This window comes from Trachinotus anak, unplaced genomic scaffold (assembly GCF_046630095.1).
Source record: "Trachinotus anak isolate AG129_WGS33_773 ecotype Australia unplaced genomic scaffold, CSIRO_AGI_Tana_v1 ptg000011l, whole genome shotgun sequence".
NCBI classification, from domain to species: domain Eukaryota; kingdom Metazoa; phylum Chordata; class Actinopteri; order Carangiformes; family Carangidae; genus Trachinotus; species Trachinotus anak.
In genome coordinates, this window is record NW_027273862.1 from 3,411,679 (window position 1) to 3,431,198 (window position 19,520).

The 19,520-nt window shown below is 39.6% G+C and overlaps 3 protein-coding genes across 4 annotated transcripts; 2 read left to right on the plus strand and 1 right to left on the minus strand.

Annotated features, from left to right (window-relative positions):
• Positions 1–4,068: 4,068 nt before the first annotated feature.
• On the plus strand, positions 4,069–10,874 carry LOC139628340 (adhesion G-protein coupled receptor G1-like). Of its 2 annotated transcripts, none has more exons than XM_071489956.1 (12): positions 4,069–4,205; positions 4,539–4,593; positions 5,019–5,118; positions 5,311–5,439; positions 5,890–6,057; positions 6,148–6,196; positions 6,276–6,367; positions 6,553–6,671; positions 8,023–8,303; positions 9,145–9,247; positions 9,415–9,737; positions 9,824–10,874. In XM_071489956.1, exons 1-12 carry the CDS (start codon positions 4,148–4,150, stop codon positions 9,940–9,942), a joined length of 1,596 nt encoding a protein of 531 aa, XP_071346057.1. In that variant the 5' UTR covers positions 4,069–4,147; the 3' UTR covers positions 9,943–10,874. The 2 variants fall into 2 exon arrangements, with proteins under 2 accessions (XP_071346057.1, XP_071346056.1); XM_071489955.1 differs by having other exon boundaries at positions 4,088–4,205; positions 4,482–4,593; positions 9,824–10,075.
• An 826-nt stretch (positions 10,875–11,700) lies between these two features.
• On the minus strand, positions 11,701–13,748 carry LOC139628341 (E3 ubiquitin-protein ligase TRIM21-like). The gene is made up of 2 exons (XM_071489957.1): positions 13,634–13,748; positions 11,701–13,453 (listed from the first exon to the last, which is right to left on the minus strand). Exon 2 carries the CDS (start codon positions 13,441–13,443, stop codon positions 11,821–11,823), a length of 1,623 nt encoding a protein of 540 aa, XP_071346058.1. The 5' UTR covers positions 13,444–13,453; positions 13,634–13,748; the 3' UTR covers positions 11,701–11,820.
• Positions 13,749–15,243: 1,495 nt separating this feature from the next.
• slc7a6os (solute carrier family 7 member 6 opposite strand) lies at positions 15,244–19,058 on the plus strand. Its single transcript, XM_071488885.1, has 5 exons — positions 15,244–15,500; positions 16,279–16,605; positions 16,804–17,007; positions 17,672–17,804; positions 18,100–19,058. Exons 1-5 carry the CDS (start codon positions 15,312–15,314, stop codon positions 18,240–18,242), a joined length of 996 nt encoding a protein of 331 aa, XP_071344986.1. The 5' UTR covers positions 15,244–15,311; the 3' UTR covers positions 18,243–19,058.
• Positions 19,059–19,520: the final 462 nt, after the last annotated feature.

Below are 19,520 nucleotides of genomic sequence, written 5' to 3' on the forward strand. Positions count from 1 at the left end.
AGCTATGTTTGCACAGTTTGTACTATTGTATCCTTGTAATATCCGTTATAAAACCACCACCATGTGATATACTGCATGCAAATACTGTATGTGACTTCCTACTTGGTCAGAAAGGAGACCTCAAACACAACAGATGACGATAACACTTTTTCTCATCACGCATCACTGGTTTTCTACGACTCAAGCCTTTGGTGAGCTTTTCACATTTGTTGTGTGTTTACACCTCTGTGCTCGTCAGGTAAATACTGAGGTGAGTACTAAATACTCATGGTCTTCTGTTACCTGCTGTTAGGAACCCTAGTGATGACTGACATTCACCACTTTGTATCTGGTGATCTTTGAAGGTGGTACTCATGACCCTCCACTTACTGTAAAATAGGAAATGATGTTTGTTGTTTGTCCAAAGCAACATGAAAATGAGGTGCAACAAAATCCAAGCCAAAGCAGGCCAAGGAGAAACTGTTGTGAAAAAGTGCCTCAACACCGCGCTCCATGTTCCACCTGACACAAGTGGTAAAAGGTTTGTACGGGCATAAAGTAGCATATAAGTGCCTGACAAATGTGCTTTCACTATTCCCCTGAAAAAGGCCTATGAATCTCTGCGTAAAGCCTTTCTGACACTTCTTGATACTTTTGGTTTCTGTGTGATTCTGTGTGGTTTCTGATCTGACTGTCTCCCCCATGACAGTCAGACTGTGAACCCTGTGATGTCAGATCAGTCTCTCTGATGTCAGTTTGAATACTTGCCTGTCCTTATTACAGAAACCCTTTTTGTCTTTTTTCCATCTGTGAACCTCTCATTGCACAAATAGTTCCTGAATTACTAGTGTGCTATGTCCACTAGTAGAGAAACTTATTTATCTTACTTAATCATAATAATAAACCACTTGACCTCTAGTCTATCTTACACAAAAGCAGCCACATCTTGTTTTTCTTCAGAAGTTAGATACAAACTTAGTTCCTCATCTCTGGCCTTTTCTGCAGAACCACTTGAGCTTCAAGATGAAACCTTGATAGTGTTTTTTTTAGACAAATTTGACCTTTTGAACTGTTGTCTCTGGCCATTTTTGGGACCTACAATGCTGAATATTGTTAAAATTAGATTATCACATACAACTGGAATTGTCCCCATTAGCTTTAATAATACCGTCGTCAAACCTCTACTTAAGAAGCTCTCTTCTTTTCTTCTCTTTTCAAAGTACTAGAAAGTTGTGTCACAGTAGCTTTCAGTAGCTTCCTTTTTCAACCTTTTCAATCTGTTTCCTGGGCCAGTAATTCCACTGAAACTTCATAAAGTGATAAATGATCATCCTCTCAGGCTACGTCCACACGACTACATTTTCATTTTAAAAAGATGTCTTAAACAATTTTGTACACTGGGCACGTGTGAGCCAGTGTGAACAGGAAGCAGATTGTCAACTCTGGCTGATACAGCCCAAATGGGGCAACTGGCTGTGACTGCATCACTGTTTCCAAGGCGCTCCATTTTTGCCCATCCAGACGACAGCACAACCCCGGAGTTTTCAAACTAAAGAGTAATGTGGACGGGATGTGAAAACATAGCCAAAGAGATGCATTTCAAAATGAAAACATAGTAGTGCAGACATAGTCTTACAGTGAATTGCAAAAGTATTCAAGTATATGTCCTGTTTTGCTGCATTACAACCTGGAATTGAAATGAATTTTGATTTACATAACATGCAAACAACTTTGAAGTTGCAAAATATTTTCTTTTTTATTGAGACACAAACAATAATCAGGAAAAAATCTGGGTAAGATAAATCGAGTGGGTATCAAAATCAGTGCAGTCACCAGGGAACAATATTCCTTTAGAACTAATCTTAATGCTACACATCACTACTTGATCATTTTATAAATAGCTCAAGGTAAGTTTGATGTCTTTTTACTGCAAAGTTATATTCATGAACATTTCATAGAGAAAGATTCTGTAATGTTACTACAGTCACCCGTGACTCTAAGAGGTTCAGTGAGTCCTGCAGAAGTGGCCCCACTGCGCTGGGTCTTACCTGCCTGATAGGGACCACCTCAGAAAATGACAACTACCCTCTACAATTTCAGCATCCTGAACTCCACACAAGTCTGCTGTCTGATTAGTGTTTTTCTCTGTCTTTGAGTTTTAACCAGTGTGTATACAATTGTATCAGATGTGTCTGTTCAGATTCTGTCAGATTTAATCAGGAATTGATGGATCTGTTCATCTTGTCCTTCACCAGGTCATGAAACCGCCCAACAAGTGTGTTTCTTTGTCAAGGTTTCTTTATCCTCCTCTGGATCTGTCTGATAGCTAATTAGCATAGGAAGAGAGATATGGAGGACAGGATGACTTCAACTCCGGTGAAGACTTAGGGAATCAAATGTGATGAGGCCCTTTCCTGCCATTAGCCCGGATATTAAAGCCTAGATGTGTAAGGCAGGGCAAGTTTATTTATACAGCACCATTCAGAAACACAGCAACGCAAAGTGCTTTACAGAGGCATGGACATTAAGGATGGAGAACATTAAGATGTCATTGAAATAGCATTTAAAAACAACAAAGACACATTTCAATTAAAAAAAAAAATTTAAAAAAAAAATAAAAAAATATATATATATTTTATTTTTTATTTTTTTTAAGCTATTTTGATATGACTTATTCAAATATATATATATATATATATGAATAAGTCATATCAAAATAGCTTAAAATCAGGTAAGACAAACTATGAACCCAGGTGAACCTGAGTGGTCTGGATGCTTTGTATCATACAGTACAAGTAGATCAGAGCTGTATTTGGTCCCAAGACCATTTAGTGCTTTATAGACTGGATGATCTGCAGCTGCCTGGTTGATTTTTTACTCAAAAGACACCATTACAATTGTCAAGTGTGCTGAAAATAAATGCATGAGTATGTTTTTCTGTATCCTGTTTAGACAGAAATTCTTTAATTCTTGCTGTGTTTTTAAGATGGTGGTAGGCTGAATTGTCTTTATGTGGCTGTTGAAATTTAGGTCAGAGTCTATAACTGTACCAAGATTTCTGGCTTGATTTGTAGATTTTAGTGTCACGGTCTCAAGGTGAGCACTGACTTTCTTTTTCCGTGTTTGTGTGTACACTTAAAAAGAGCAAGTTAATAGTTGTTGCTATTTTTAAGTTAGAACAACTTCATAAAATGATGTAAATGCAACTAAATATTAAGTAAAGTAAATGAAAAATCAACATAACTTAAGACTAATAGTTATATTTACTTAATTTTTCTAATAAGAAATCGGTTCCTCAGATTTTTTTTTTTTTTTTTTAACCGAGACCTTTTTTTGTTTTTTTCAAAAAATATGATATTTTTGTTAGACATGACTCAATTCTGACTCAATTCTAGTAATGCTAATTGTGTCACTAACCAAGAATTTTGTAAATGGTTTTGAATATTCAGCATAAAAGAATGGGCAAGTGTTGCTCTGTGCAGATGTTTGTTTTTTAATAACAACCCTTGAAATTATTCAATATATTATGATAATTCAGGTTTTTTTTTTTCCTATGTGTATTGCCAACTTTGGAAAACACGTGGTGCAAGAGTGAGTTTCACTTCCTCAGCAAGCTGTAGGTGTCAGAACTTGCTAACCACTATAACATGAGTATTTCTTTCTCTTTTCTTGCGTATATGGGAAAATGGTTGCATTTGTAAACTTCCTCTTTCCTCTAGACAGGATCTAATGTTGGAGATTTTGTCCCAGAAAAATAAAGATATCATTTGTTGCTCTGAACAAATACTCACATTGTAAATGGTCGATTTGCATTTCTTCCTTTCCATGATAGCTGAAAGACTAAACAAATGGTAATAGCTTGGCTTCAGATGAACCTCCCATACTGATAAACTACTAAGCTGAAACTTTACTATCTGATGAGCAGATAAATCATGTCAGAGAGACTTTTTAAATTAAACATCAACAGTTTATAAGAACACCATCATTATAAATACTGTTGAATGTACGTCTGATATGGATCATTTCCTGTTAATATGAGTTTCCCACCCCGTCTCTACCGCTACCATGTGATGCAGATGTGAAACTCCCCTCTCACCTCATCAACAAGCAGAACAGCATGAACTGTATCACCATACGAGGCACAGCATATGAGGAACAGTGAGGCACAATGTGGATTAATCTTTTTCTCATCACACTTGGCTGGTTTTCTACAACTCAAGCTGGCAGTGAGTTTTTCTCATGTCTGTTGTGTGTTTGTGCTTCTGTGCTTGTGAGGTGGATACTAGTTTATTTGTCGGTGTACTCTGTATAGAGGTCATGGATCAGCAAACCAAGAGAAAGTCAGTTGTGGTTCTCTGGTACCTGCCATTCGGAACTCTTACCCAACCACTTGTGCAACACTAAAACCCAAGCAGCGATCACACAGTTACAACAGAAAGTCATTGCATTTCATGTTTCTTTGGCGTGAGATCTGTCACTTGTCAGTTTTTTTTCTCATTCAGCTGTCCATCCATTCACTGCACTATCTTTGACTCCGTCTGTGTCTGCCACTCTGACAGACAACTGTGACCATGTCCTCGATGACTGCCACCTAAATAATCCACAGTGGACCAGGTAACTCATATGAGTGTATACTAATGATGCTGTAGATCTCACACTCCTCTTTGTGAAGGGTTGTCCTACAGTAATAAATACATGTGATTGTTCCCAGCTGTCTGATGAATGCTGGGATAACTTTGACATGATTGTGTATAAGCACATTAAAAATGACTGAGCAAATCAGTTATTTTAACTTGCTTTATTGCTGTCAAGGAAAAGGAACATACATTTCTGTGTTCACACCACAGTTTTTTTTTCAAGGGTTTCATCAGCCAAAGTGGTGTACAGCACAACTTTCTCAACCCGTAAACAACAGCGAACAATTTAAAGGAAATTGTTCATAACAGCAACACTGAATAGTAGTTACAATAATATAATAGTGCAGTTATAATACTGTACAACCGCATGATTGCTGAAATATGTGTAATATGTGTTGGTAGGTGTTATGAGGACAGAATTGCGACCTGTACCATCCAATCAAAAACCCGTTTATTAACACCAAATCGCTTCATTCGTAAGTTGGTCCCCTCGTCTCAGGAGGTAAGTTTATAAATATTTCGGGTAACTGGCTCCCAGCTCTTGTCTCATCTGGTTCTCAGATGTACAGTAGAGTTCAGGATGTTACAGTTTCCACTATATTGTTTTTTTTTGGATGTGTTATAAATAATATGTGTTATAAATAATATGTTTTTCTCTGGTGTACGTAGTAAATATCTCTATCTCTATGTTAAGGCTGAAGAGAGTCCCACTACCACACACAGGGTTCACATCCCGGCCTCCGCTCTCCAGAGAAGCAGAGGAAATGTATCTGAGATGATGGTACTGCTGGTGACCACAGTGATCAACAGCACTTACTTTACGGTCAGTAGCTCTGAAAGTACAACACTTGAGCCATAGGATGAGAGACTTCTTAGATGAGACTAGTTCACCACTCCTTAATTATCCTAATTAAATTATTACTAATCACAGTGGACATGAAGATACAGAAAAGTAGCAGAATTAAGGACTTTTGTGACCATTGGCAAATTCAGGAGGATGGATAAGGAAGAGGACCGCACTGACACTGGCCTCTTCTTTAAGTTTGTGTAATTATATAAGTTAACACTTTCCTCTCAAGCTGATTTGCAATGATTTCCATGAACTCTGTACATTCACAATCAGCCATTGTGTATTATGAAACGGAGGAAAGGGTGATACTGTAGCTAATATTGTTGCAAGTCCTCTACATTTGGAAGCTGATTTACCTCAAATCCGCCTTACCCCTCCATTAATGTCGTGTGTCCCCTCTGCCACCTCTGATTGTCATCGTAGGTGAGACCCTTTCAGGGAAGGGGACGGAAAATAGCACCCATACCCAGCCAGCCTGCCCTCAGCCAACCCACTGTTTTGGGAGACACAGTCCTAGCAGTGAGGGCGGGGAGTCAACCTGTCAGAGACCTCGAACAACCCATCAAACTATCCTTCAAACACGACAAAAAGGTAACATGATGAAATTAGCTGTCCTAGCGTGCGTTTGGAAAATGTAATCTGCTTTCCTCTGATTTTGATTTATTTTTGAATATGTTTTAGGTGGACAGTGGGACTTGTGTGTTTTGGCAGGAGTTCGATGATGGAACAGGTAGGCTAAATTTTGCCACCCAGCAGTATTTGTGCTTTTAAATAAAAAGATAATTTACAAACAATCGTGTGTTTCTTAGGTTATTGGAGCACAGAGGGCTGTCATACCAGTCGCAATGGAACTGAGTTTATTTGCAGCTGCAACCACCTCAGCTTCTTTGCCGTGCTTGTGGTAAAGTCATAAAAACTTCCAACAGTTCACTTCCTCTCAGTGTTGATTGTCATCAACCACATACCACCTAATGTTAGACAAATCTTGTCTCACGAACAGGAAATGTGTTGTTATAAGACACAGTTGAATAAAGGTCTTTTAGTGGTATATAATCAAAATTGTCTGTATACCTTTTTTTGTTCCAGAACCCTGACTTGTCAGTGGATGAAACTAATTCCAGGTATCTTAACTATATCACCTACGTTGGATCAGCACTCTCCGTCATCTTCACAGTCATTAGTTTGATCATCTATATTTGTCTACAGTGAGTTTTGTGTTTCTTATACTCAAATTCTTATTTTCATAGGATCACTAAAACTAAAATATCATAAAATATCTGTAATATTATGTTCAACAGAGGTGACATCTTCTGTCCTTTTTTGCCAGGGAACTGAAGCAATATGCGCATGTTAAGTGTGATATTGTTGTATTTATTGCAGGTATCTGCAGGAAGAAAACACTGAGCAGATATTAATATTGATATTTATCTCAGGATGCGGGTTCAATACAGGAAAAAAATAATAATAATTATATATATATATATATATATATATATATATATATTTGCATTTGGATAATGTGAAATGTATCTGAATGGTACAAGTCCTTATAGCAACCAAATAGTTCGTTTTTTTATTCAACCCTCTGTCACTGTCCGAGGAGTGTCTCCTGAAGGCACTGGACCTTGGTTGTCATGGTTTAAGTAATAAACATGCGAACAGTACTTACAGGGCATATTCGACCTTTGTCGCTATGGTTACAATAATAAACAGTCATGGCTTTGTTAGGTTTAGGAAAAGATCGTGGTTTGTGCTATAATATGCACTTCCTAACATTAGACAATCTTTGTCGTCATAGTAATTTGGTTAAACTGTGGGGGATAAAAAAACAAAACAACAACATTAACTACTAGTTTCACAAGATTTATATTCCTGTTTTTATGGACCCCTTCCAGCCCTACACAGTGGTGCATGTAGACAGGAATCTTTAACCTGCAGGCCTACACAGATGCCAACTGTGGCAAGCTTATCTGTTCTGCCAACATGTAGGTTTTATACCGAGTTTTGACAGATTTTCAAGCGCAGCACTTTTTGGTTATTGTGGTAATTGTGGTTAAGCAATCCAACAATCTGACTAATTCTCAAACTCTGTTTGTTCTTTACACAGCTATTTATGTCACTTGTTCTCTACACAACTGACACATATAAACAATTAGTGTGTGAGTGCAGCTTTTAGAGCAGCTATAAACCCATTTCTGTTGAAGCTGATAGCATGTTGCACAACCTAGTTCCTCTTGAGCATACCACCCCCTTTAAGCTTTGGGGTACAGGCCCTATAAATTCTGTATACCAGAAAGATCAAAGAGGGCACTGTACTGTTGTACAGTTGTCAGTCAGCCTGCACAGACTGAATAGAAGTGCTACATGAATTTGACTAACATCCTTTTACCAAGAGGCCAAGTGATCAGTATGTGAAAATATATATGGCAGTCCACTGGGAACATTGGATCATGATGAGGTGAAAGTACCTGGGTCAAAAACGGCCACGTGTACTGTGTCTGATAAATAGGCATCAGAAAAATGATCACGATATGCTGTATACTGTTTGCGTTTCAGACGGCGGCGTCCAGAGAAGGCCATCGGTTTGCATATGCAACTAACTGGGGCACTGTTTTGCCTCCACCTCAGCTTCCTGCTGTGCAGCTTCTGGAATTGGCTGCTGAAAGAGAATGAGGTGAGCTTGGTTTGCCAGTTACTGGGTCTCTCTCTGCACTGGTCCCTGCTGGCCACCCTCACCTGGACAGCACTGGAGGGATTCCACCTCTACCTTCTCCTCGTCCAAGTCTTCAACATCTACGTAAGGAGATACCTGCTCAAACTCAGCTTGGTGGGATGGGGTGAGTGGCATCTGGTTACAGTATTTCAGTGTTTCTGCCAAATATCAAAGGTGTATGAATTTACTTTCTTCCAATATACTGTTCATAAAACAGAAAAATATCCAGATCAAAATTCCCTCCATTGGAATATTTACATCAGGTGCATTCAGTCATGAAAAAAAAAATAATAATTGAACAAGCCTTCAATGAAAAGAGAGTTTTTGACCACAGTGGGTGCAGTAGAGCAATGTTTTGCTGAGAGGTCACAGTATTTGTATCTCATTCTGTAGCCTGTACACGAAGGCAACGGTATTATGATGAATTCAGGATTAGCAACTGGGTGAAGCAGGCAGCAGGTGTTAAATTCATTATGTGTCAGCTGGTTTGTGGTTTGTGGTATTTTATTTACTGCAAATTTGTTTGGTTGTATGCACCAGAAAAGCACGATACCAACTGAAAAGCTACGGTCATAAACCTGTAAACTGGCATTTTTGACATTTCAAGTTGGCAAAGCTGTTACACAACCAGCAGATAATAGCATAATATCATTCATTTTGAGTCATATATCTATTTTTAGTCTCTACTATCTCCTGAGGGAAAGGTCTGATTTGTCTGTCTGACATTTGGTGATGGGTAAGTAGCGTATAGTCACTTAAAGAAGGTGCTTGCTGCATCTGGAAACAAGGCTGATGAGAGCAATGAGAGGGAATAAAGACTGTATGCATTTCTGCTAAGAGGTGAATGCAGTAATGTGGATATCATAGGATGTATCACAAATGTTTGAATTGATATTTGATATCAAAGTTGATTTTGGTCTCTGAATTTCATAAATTGTTGAAGTAAATTCAGTATCTTTCCGCAGGTCTTCCTACACTGATTGCAGTGGCTTGTGGGATTTCAGGTGTTTATGGTAAATACAGTCTGACACTAACGGATGCCAAGGAACCAAATTCAACCATTCATTTGTAAGAAACCAGGATTCATTGTTGTGATTTTAAATATTCAACCACACAGGAAGTTTACGTTCTGAGCAAATACATAACATGATTTCAGCTGGGCTCTGCTTTATTCTTTGCCAATTCTTCTCTTCATTTTTTTTTTTTTTTTTTTTTTTTTTTTTACTAATGTGCAGATGCTGGATGAGCAGTAATTTCCAACATATGCATGTAGTCAGCTACATCACTACTATGGCCTTTCCGTGCCTGGTGATACTGTGTAATTCCTGCATTCTGGGGCTGGTGGTGTTTAAGCTTTGGGGCATACGAGGAGGTGATGGAGGCATTGAAAGCAGACGTGGATGGAAGAAGATGAACAAAGAGAAAGTGAGCAGGTTATGGAAGGACTGTGCCACAGTGCTGGGCCTCAGCTGTGTGTTGGGGTTACCTTGGGGATTAATGACCACCACCTTCTCTCTCCCTGGGATCTACCTATTCACTATCCTAAACTCTCTGCAGGGTCAGTATGCATGTGATCCTCATATACAGTACGCACCATGCTTTTATGATGTGCTAGAGAATTCACAGCCTCTTTTGTCTTTACAGGTTTCTTGATGTTCCTGTGGTCTGTGGCTTTGACCTGTAAGTCTCGATCTGACAATAACTCCTCGACCAGAGACCCTAGCTCTTCTCAGAAAATGATGACAACCAGCTTCAATAACTAATATTCACAGCTAAAACATATTATCCATTGCCTATATTAGGTGTTTATTGACCTTTGGACTCAAGTCATATTCAGTTAACTAAAAATAACTTAATTTGTTGATATCTAGTTGCTTCTGTAAATAAATATTACATAGAAAATAATGGATCATGAAAAGTAACCCCTTCTACTTATTTATTGTTGCTATAATTATGATTCTTATGGTTACAGTTATATCAGATACGAAGAGGAAAATGTTCTCTCTGTTTTACTGTGAATCACTGATCAAAAATCTTTTTCTGTAGGAGTGAGCATTATAACACATCATGATCAGAAAGACAACTATAAAACAGTAACACATTAGAATGAACACAGTGTTTTTAAGAGATATTGCCGTTGTTCCTATTTGCTTAAAACATATTTGTTACATTTGAGGATCAGCCTCAGAAACCTTACTGTGGCCCTAAAGTGCAAAACACAACTTTTCATAAAACAAGTTAACAAAATGGAAACAGTACGGAGACAAACAAGTTCACCTCTTTCACCGCTTTCCATTTCCTCAATGGTTAGCATTGTTAGGATAATCTGCTACTAGTCAAAGGTGCAAATCCACATGTCAAAGGGCAGAAAAGTTGAACCTGAATGCTGACCACTGTGATTTTGCTGTCGTAAATATTGGTCTGACCAGGATTTTTCATTTGGAAACAGGTGTTATCTGTTTCTTTTCAATCTCCAACAGGAGGGGGCCCCATGACCCTTGGCCCCTTGTCCCTGTGTCTAGTAATCCATTTATGCTTACAGGACCATGTGGAGTGACAACAATTGTCTACATGGCTGCTTCTGTCAGTTTGTGACTTTGTTATACATTTTTGCGAGTGTATGATTCAGCCTGGGTTAATTTGTTCTATGAAAAATCATTGCGTTCTCCATTAAATTCATTTGCTGTCCCTGGGTTTTTGCTTGTGCCTCTTTGTTAATTAATAGTTTTGAGTCTGTTGTTCATGCTAATGCTGCTTTGCACTTTAGGGTAACAGTTAAATCTGTTTTGCTTGCACAGTCATTAAAACCACGAGATTCAAGACATAACATTAAAAACAACACAGAACTATAAGATTAAATCAAAATAAAATTACCTGGAAATATCTGACTGTTGCATCTCAACATTACACTACACAATGATACATAGATTTAAGTTAAAATGTTCTACTACAAAAAAATAAAAAATAAAAGAAACAAAAACACTGAAGCTTGCTTTTTGATTTGTCTTAATGTCTTAATGTAAAATCATGTAATTTAATCTAAATAGATCAGGGTACAGCTTTGTATACTAATGCACAGGATAAACAGCTAAATGGATAGATGGGAAAATAAAACAATAATAAATTAAAAAATAAATAATCAAGTTAATAACAATTTGAAAAAGAGGTGTAAAGTATGTACTGTGCACTACTTCTGTGACTTTGTCTTTACTCAGTAATCCCTAACCATGGAAAGACTGCAGGGGCTCAATTAAAAGAGGGAAAAAAATAAAACTATGAATTGATTGAAAAACAAATAATCAATGATCAAAGTCATTGTATTGCTGAACAACACATACTGATTAATAGTCAGTGAAAAATAGAAGTAAATGGGTAATTGGTTGAAACATAGTTTCTGCCACCGGTACATATGTACAACTTGATCTAACCAACTGAAACACTGGTCAGTTGTACCTATAGCAACAATATCCATTAATGTTTAGTTTGATATAACATTCAGTTTAAACTCAAATCAAATGAATACATTTGGAACATGATGGGTGGTGTTGTAGGGTCATGGGGTGGTGACTGACAGGCTTGTTGACTTAAGTGATAGGAAACAATAGATAAAAATAAATAAATAAATAATAAAAGGACTTGATTCAATCAGTTTGATGAACAACGGAGACCCTGAGAGGGGCAGAGTTGTCTCCACCATCGTTGAAACAGGGACTGAAGAATGGGTGGAGCTTGTCTATAAAGGAGCAGTCAGTGAAGGAGTAGATAATAACTGCAGCATCAACATCATAAAAAGTGACCAGACCCTCCTCATAATCCACAAACACCCCCACCTTCTGAGGCTGTGACCTCAGAGACAGGACGACGTCAGGGTCTGCAAGAGCTATGTACTCATTTCCATTCCTCAGCTGCAGGGTCCAGTAGCCGGCCTGTGGGCATGATGTGACTTGTCCTTTCCTGTTTGCCGACACGCTGGTCACTCCTAAGTCCCATTTAGTTTTCCCTTTAACCTCCACCTCATAGTAGAATTTGCCAGAAGAGAAACTCTGCTTCCCCAAGACCATGACACAGTATGAAAATCTCTCTGGATTGTTCGGGAGGTTCTTCTCCACATCACTGTGATTTACCTGCTTCCCATCATCAGACAAGACGAGTTTAGGATGTGCTGTGTTAGGATCAAGGGTCACATCCACTGCGTACTGCTGCACCCTCTTCAGTTCAGCCTGGAGCAGCTTTGCCGTCCCTCTGTTCACTGTTTCCTTAAGGTGAGCCACAGCTCTGGCCACAGCTCCCTCAAACAATGGCTGATGGAGGTTGACTTTGTTCCAGTCCTTCATGTTTGGAAAGGCATTGAGGGATGAGAAGTTCTGGAGGAGGTGGAGGTGATCGGAGCGTGAGAGCTGCTGAGCCTCACTGTTTCTCTTCATCAGCTCTGAGATCTCCTGATCCAGCTCTCTGATGAAGCCCTCGGCAGACTTGGCTGTGATTGCCTGTTTCTTTTTGATCTGCTCAGTCAGCTCAGCAAGGCCTGTCTCAGCAAACTGCAACAGAGCAAAGAAGACATGCACACCATCTGCTGTCACTTTGTCTGCAGCTTCCTTGCTGAGCTCTGCCGACCTTCTGAGCTCTTGTATCTTCAGCTGTCGCTCCTGGATCATCTGCTGAAATTTACCCTGTGTACTCTCCAGCTCTATCTTCTTTCCTGCGTATTCTTCTCTAAGAGGAACGACGTCATGTGTTTCGTGGTCTGACCCATTACAAAACTGACATACACAAATCTGGTCAGTCTTGCAGAAGAGCTCCATCAGTTCATCGTGCTTTGTGCATATCCTGTCTTCCAGTTTATCCAGCGGGTCAATGAGCTTATGTCTCTTCAGGCCTGACACTGTCTGATGTCGCTGCAGGTGAGTTTCACAGAATGAGGCCAGACACACCACGCAGGACTTGAGGGCCTTCAGTTTGATCCCAGTGCAGATGTCACAGGGGACCTCCCCTGGTTTGGCGACCTCTGAGGCTTTCTTCACAGCTGACTGTCTGAACTGAGCAACCATCTCCAATATAAAAATATTGACATGCAGCTCAGGTATTTTGTCAAAAAGCTTTTTGCAGACGGGACACTGACATTTTCTATTGATTCTCCAGTTTTCAGTGACGCAGTTCCTGCAGAAGTTGTGTCCACACTGTATGGTGACAGGAGTGTTGAACACATCCAGGCAGATGGAGCACAGAAAGTGCTCTTCGGACAGCAGACAGGCAGCAGCTGACATGTTGAACACACTAAGACCAAAAGAAATGACATCAGATTATCCAACAGAATTGTTGAACACTTTGTTAATGTTGAATCATTATGATATTAGCTACAGTTATTTAGAATGACTGCCCTCCAGAAATGTTAATTTGTCAAGTAAAATATCCCGTTTACATTTGATAAAATTGCAGAGTAAAATTTGAACTCACCTGTGCTTCTTTGTAGAGGCAGAGACTTGTGTGGACTGCAGACCAGCTGCCACTACAGAAAGAAAATGAGGCTGGGGGGATGTGACTCCTCTATTCAGTGTTGCTCCACCTCTTAAAATGCCATTTGACCCCCCCCCCCCCCCTCCCTCCCCAAGCAGTCTGTTGTGTTTTTTGTGTCTTATAGACAGCAGTTTTAAAGGCACTGTGGTCTGTCATGCACAGGATGTGTACAAAGCATGATAAAAACTGCTAGAGCAAGACTGACCAGACGTGTCAGTTGACCAAGACCACAAACACACATCACAGTCCTCGCTACCAGGAGGACAAGGGGGAAAGAGGCTGAGCCTGGTGATGGGGTAGGAGTTTCAGCAGATGACTCAGAAAACACAACTGAAAATTAAAATTAAAATTAATTCATTTTAACTCACTCAACGTTTTATCTAATAATTACATTTCCACAGTAAATGCAATTTTCCAATTTTACCAGTTCTTTGATAGTAACACATCTGACAACGCATACGTGTGTGACCATTCACGGACACAGAGCATGCGCGGGCCGGTGTAAACAGGAAGCAGATCGTCTACTCTCAGGTGTGCTCAGCTGACCAGCTGCAGATAATCAAATGTTTCCGAGGGAGTAGTGTGGACGGGAGGCGGAAACAGAGCGAAAGAGATGCGTTTTCAAACGAAAACGTAGGAGGCTACTGTGGACGAAGCCTAAGTCAGTGCGTTCAAAATGTAATGCAAACATTACATGTGTCTGCTATTCAATTGTGTAGGTGTTATCTCTAAAACACATAAATGCATTTTTTAAATTCCAATAATATGAGTACCTTCCCTTTTTAATGTAGCTGTCAGTTTGCTCCGCTGTGATTAAGGGGAACTCTGACTTCCTTTAAGGCAGAAACTGTGAAGGACAAATGATGTGAGATTGAATATGACGGGAAACCTGTTTAAATCATAGTTTAAATGTAAATTTAATTCCACACAATAATTTTTTGTCATCCAACAGTTTAATGAATGATAACAAAATGCCTAAAAATATTAGGTTATCAGTATTATATAGGTGACACACTTCAGACTCCAATGAATTAACTCTGTGAACATGTAAATGAACAAATTAAGTAATTTAAGGGCATAAAATAATAATTTTAGGAAACACTATTTCTAAGCATCTCTATTGAAAACGGAAGTCACACATAGAACAGAGAAATCATGAATACAGACAAAACAATACAAATAAAGAATGCATTACTACATAAAAAAACAACATTAGAGCCTGGAATTACCTAAATAAAAGCACTGAACAAACCACACACACACACACACACACACACACACAATGTATGTATGTATCGATTTATGGATATGAAATTTCGCTAAAATAATCACCAAATAGATTATATATAACTTTTTAAATGTTTAAATTATTATTATTATTATTATTATTATTATTATCATCATCATTATTATTATTGTTATTATTGAAGATACCGAACAGCACATCTCGGTACAGAGAAAAGTCAATGTTACATATCGGGGTTTTATTAACATTGCCCACCTGCGCGCTCCCCGGGCTGTGACGTTTGTGGTACCCGGAAATAAAGCGGCAGTGAGCTCTGTCTCTATCGCATTTCCCTGCTCTCTATCTGCCAGACGGACCAGACAGAGGAGCAACATGGACCCAAACACGACGATCTTGCGAGTCAAGCGAAAAAGGGGGACCGACCCCGCAGATGCTTTGTTGCTGGCATGTAAACGTATCCGGCCGGAAACGTCCCAGAGCTCGGGCGAATCGGTACCTGAGCCCAACGAAGCCGATGTGGAAAACTCTGTGTTCAAACTCGTGGCGACCGTAGCGACACAGGTGAGAGGCCCGCTGGCAGCGGGGCGAGCTAACCGAGCGCTGCTGGCTAACGTTAGCGCTGGGCGCAGGTTAGCTGCAGGCAAATACACGTTAGTTAGCCTGTCGGCATAAACGCACCATTTCAGTAGACTTGACTGGGCTCGTAAGCAAGCTGGATTGAACTAACTAAAGCGATTGGTTGTCATTGGAAAACAACGCACCCTCCATGCTAGTTGTTGTTAGCATAGCATCCAGGCTAGTCAACACTGTTAGCCAACATTAGTCATATATTGGCTCCAAATCGCATTAGCCTCTGCTATCGTTAGCTCTTTTTGTTGGTGTTGAACGCAGTTGCGATGTGTTACCAGGCCTAAAAAAATATTTGACTTAATCCAGAATCGTTTCTTAAAACTGTAATGTTGTTTAATCTAGACACAAACAATAAAGTCTCCTCCATCACGCCAGCTTATTATCTAAGGTAAATATTCTGGTAAATGCATTTAATAAGAGTTAAAAGAGCTAAAATAAAGAGCTCTTTTTTTTAGTGTGATGTTATTACAAGAGAATTTCTGGCTTTTAATTCAATATTCATATGTGTTTATTTAGTGATGCTGTGAAGATTGGGTTTCAAAACCAATATGGGTAGTGAGGTGTTTTTGAAGGATTATTATTAATCCTAAAGTGAGGTAAGGTGGTTACTTGACTTTCTTCCAACTTCTAGGAGTCGGGAATTAAAGTTAAGTAGTTCTTTGTTTTCATGGTAGAGCTTTATAGGTTTTCATTGTCATCTCATCACCAGGATGCCCCTGTCCAGACGCAGGTCCGACAGGCTTTGGCTCGGCCTCGTATGGCCCACGCACTGCGCCCCTCTGCTGCCAGTTCTCAAAGGATAGTTGGGGACTTACGGAGCACAAAGTGGAGCACCAGGAGGGAGGAACGCTACAGGATACTTTCCAGCCACCGTACAGGGCTGTCAAGTCCAACTGAGCCACAAAGCCCCCAGACAGATGCTTCTGAGAATGCAGGGGAAACTGGGAAAGAGCAGGACAAGAGTTGGTGTATTGGTGAAATCCAGGTGGTTGATCTCATACACGAAGATCCAGAGGAGCAGAGCAAAACTGCCAAGGTGAGTTGAGTGTTATAGTAGCTGAGTAAAGATGAGTATTATTTGGGTTTTGTCTGTAATGGTATCAAATACCATACTGTCATTACCGTACCATACCCAAAACACTGCAAATTTATGTTGTCCCATTATGTAACTGTAATGCAAATGCCACAGCTGTCAACTGTCATAACTCCCTGCTTCTCTGCCCGATCTCTGAAGACGTCCTCAGACCCAGAAGTCATCCTGTGTAACAACACAAAGATGCTGCGGGAGCATCTGAGCATATCTGGAGAGAGAATGGGCGAAGAGCACCGGGAGCAGGACGAGGACTACGTCTACGATCTTTACTACCAGGAAACAGTCACACCAGGGTGGATCCAGGACATCCTGTCTGTCAGGGCCTACGCCGATGAGGGAGAACTGGTGTGTGTGGATGGATGGACAGGCGGATGAATGAGTGCTGAAATCGGAGTGAGTGAATGACTTGGGTGAAATACAGCGTAGACATATATAATATATAATTTTTTTTAAATAGTCTATATAAGTTTATATATTTTTATTTGTACAGGCCAACCTGTGAAATCTGTCCCCGTTCTCTGGCTTATATTTGGGTTATTAACTCTAAGCAGTTTCCCTGGATCTAACACTGCTTCAGGCCAGTCAGCACATAAACTTGTTTCTCCACATGCTGCAGTTCTGATGTGGCAGATGAGGCCACAATGTGTAAAATTGGCATTAGCTAATGGGGATATTTTTATAATATGTGCCTCAATAATTTTACCCAAGTCTAGCCTAAGTGGTACTGAAAACTGGGTGACATTTCTTGCGTTCTTATTATTTTGGTTTGAATACGTTCCCATCAGAGAGCTTTTTAAAATATATCTTACATATTTGAAAGTGCTCAGCAGGTGACTCAGGAATTTGGACAATTGAACAAAGTGATTGTCTAAAAGTGTTAATTTGGTTTTATGGCTTAAACTTAGAATAAGCCTGGCTTTATTTCATTATCAATAATTAAATATACTGAAACCAATAACGAATCAATAAAATCAAGGCTTTAAAAAAAAGGGGTTGTTGTTTACCTCAGGTGCCTGACCTTGTGGTTCATGAAGAGGAGGTGTATGAAGATGAGGATGATGAAAATGAGGAAGGCAACTGGAGGAATGACTACCCTGATGAGGAAAGTGACGCAGACAGTGACAGAGAGGAGCGCTACGGTGGTATGTATTTATTAATGTGTTATTCAATCTGTGTAGGTTTGGACACCTTTTCTCTTAACAGCTTCTCTCTACCTTTTGTTCACTTTGTGATACCTGACAGACGTGTAGACGTGTCCCAGCCTCCTACAAGACTTCCATGAAGTATTAATCGAAGGCGCATCACTGACATGTGTTTAGAGAGTGAACAGTGACTGTTTCTAATAATTGTCTTGGTGCAACTGCATTTCCAAATGCGAGTGACTTACCTCCGTCCTTGCTTGTCATTCAATGGCTGGTTTCGGCCTCGTATCCGCAGGTTACTGGGAGGAGGAGCACTCGTACAGCCGGAGGAGCTGGGAGCGCTACCAGAGGGAAGTGCTGCATGAGCTGGGCTGCCGTGGTGAAGATGACGACAACGACGATGAGGAGGATGATGGAGACAAATACAATTCTGATTGATCTACCCCCTTAACCCAATGTCCTCTGCACAGATAACACTATACTCCTTAGACCTCTGTGTATGTGAGAGAGGAGGGAAACACATGCTAGACTGGCACATAATACGGACACATGCCTGAAAAAAAAAGTTTTTTTATGATATACCATGTTAAAATGTAGCAATTAGTGTGTAGCACTCATTAAGTTCCCAATTTCAAGTAAAATGACTGACAAGCATCCTGTGATATTAACACCAGTAACAATACCCTATAATTTTTAAAAAGGTCAATTTCATGTGCCTAAGTATTACAGTGTCACTGAGTCACAAAACTAAAATGCATGTTGCTTACACACCACATATCACGCACCTTTTTTAGTGTGTAATCGTCTCTCTTTACTGCATAGATTTCTAAGGAGTAGGTGTCGTCTCTAGAGGGACACAGTGTCTTTTTCTTCTTTTTTTTAATTGTGGTGAAGTGAATTTGTGTGTGGGTGTTTGTTCAAAGTGGATGCGTGTTAGAAATATTGCACATTAGTGTGATATGCCTTGTATGCTTCGTGCTGTTAACAGTTCTGTTAGTGAGATGTCTCGGGACGTGTGTGGTTGCAATTTAGGATGTTTGCATTTTGTGCATGGTTGTGTGTGTGTGGGGGTGTGTGTATGTATAATTGTGTGTGTTAGATTTTTGCATAATGTGAAAGCGTGGTGCATCTTTCTTGTTGTGTGTTTGGTTCAGAAATTTCCCTTGAAGTTGTCTTGGATGCTTGTTGAATCAATCTTTTGTAAATATGTAGATGTGTATAAAAAGAAAGCTTTCAAAATAAACATAAAACATATCGGTGTTATTTTTTTTCTTGCTTGATAAACACAAACTAGTTTGTTTTTAATAATTTATTGATTTACCCAATAATTACTCAAAATATCTGTTAAGATCAAACATGATCTCATAATTCAAGATTTAAAGACAGTATGCTGCCCACTGACCCACACAATTAAATGTTCTCTACAAGTGCGGGATGGAAAAGGGACAGAAACAGGGAAAACTGAGACTGTGTTCTCATTGTTGCTGTGCCTGGTGACCTCATGAGCTGTTTTGCTCAGTTACATCCCTGAGGCGACGTGTTATTTTCATGAGGTTGACAAGTGACAGCAGATGTGAGAGGTCATTGTTAAAAAGTCATCTCAACTGGTCTGATGTTTTCAAAGTAATTCTGTGAGTGTCTTTTATTTTTAGGCTCAGGACAAAAATCCATCTTGGAGATTTTCCTCTCATGTCCGCAATCTTAACCTGTACAGAG

Excerpts from the sequence above, each read along its gene's own strand:
- LOC139628340 (XM_071489955.1), top strand. The coding sequence starts at position 4,148 with ATGTGGATTAATCTTTTTCTCATCACACTTGGCTGGTTTTCTACAACT. Across the intron at positions 6,058-6,147 it reads CCTTCAAACACGACAAAAAG|GTGGACAGTGGGACTTGTGT; the intron begins GTAACATGATGA and ends AATATGTTTTAG. Across the intron at positions 6,672-8,022 it reads ATCATCTATATTTGTCTACA|ACGGCGGCGTCCAGAGAAGG; the intron begins GTGAGTTTTGTG and ends TTTGCGTTTCAG.
- LOC139628341 (XM_071489957.1), bottom strand. The coding sequence starts at position 13,443 with ATGTCAGCTGCTGCCTGTCTGCTGTCCGAAGAGCACTTTCTGTGCTCC.
- slc7a6os (XM_071488885.1), top strand. The coding sequence starts at position 15,312 with ATGGACCCAAACACGACGATCTTGCGAGTCAAGCGAAAAAGGGGGACC. Across the intron at positions 16,606-16,803 it reads AGCAGAGCAAAACTGCCAAG|ACGTCCTCAGACCCAGAAGT; the intron begins GTGAGTTGAGTG and ends CGATCTCTGAAG. Across the intron at positions 17,805-18,099 it reads CAGAGAGGAGCGCTACGGTG|GTTACTGGGAGGAGGAGCAC; the intron begins GTATGTATTTAT and ends TCGTATCCGCAG.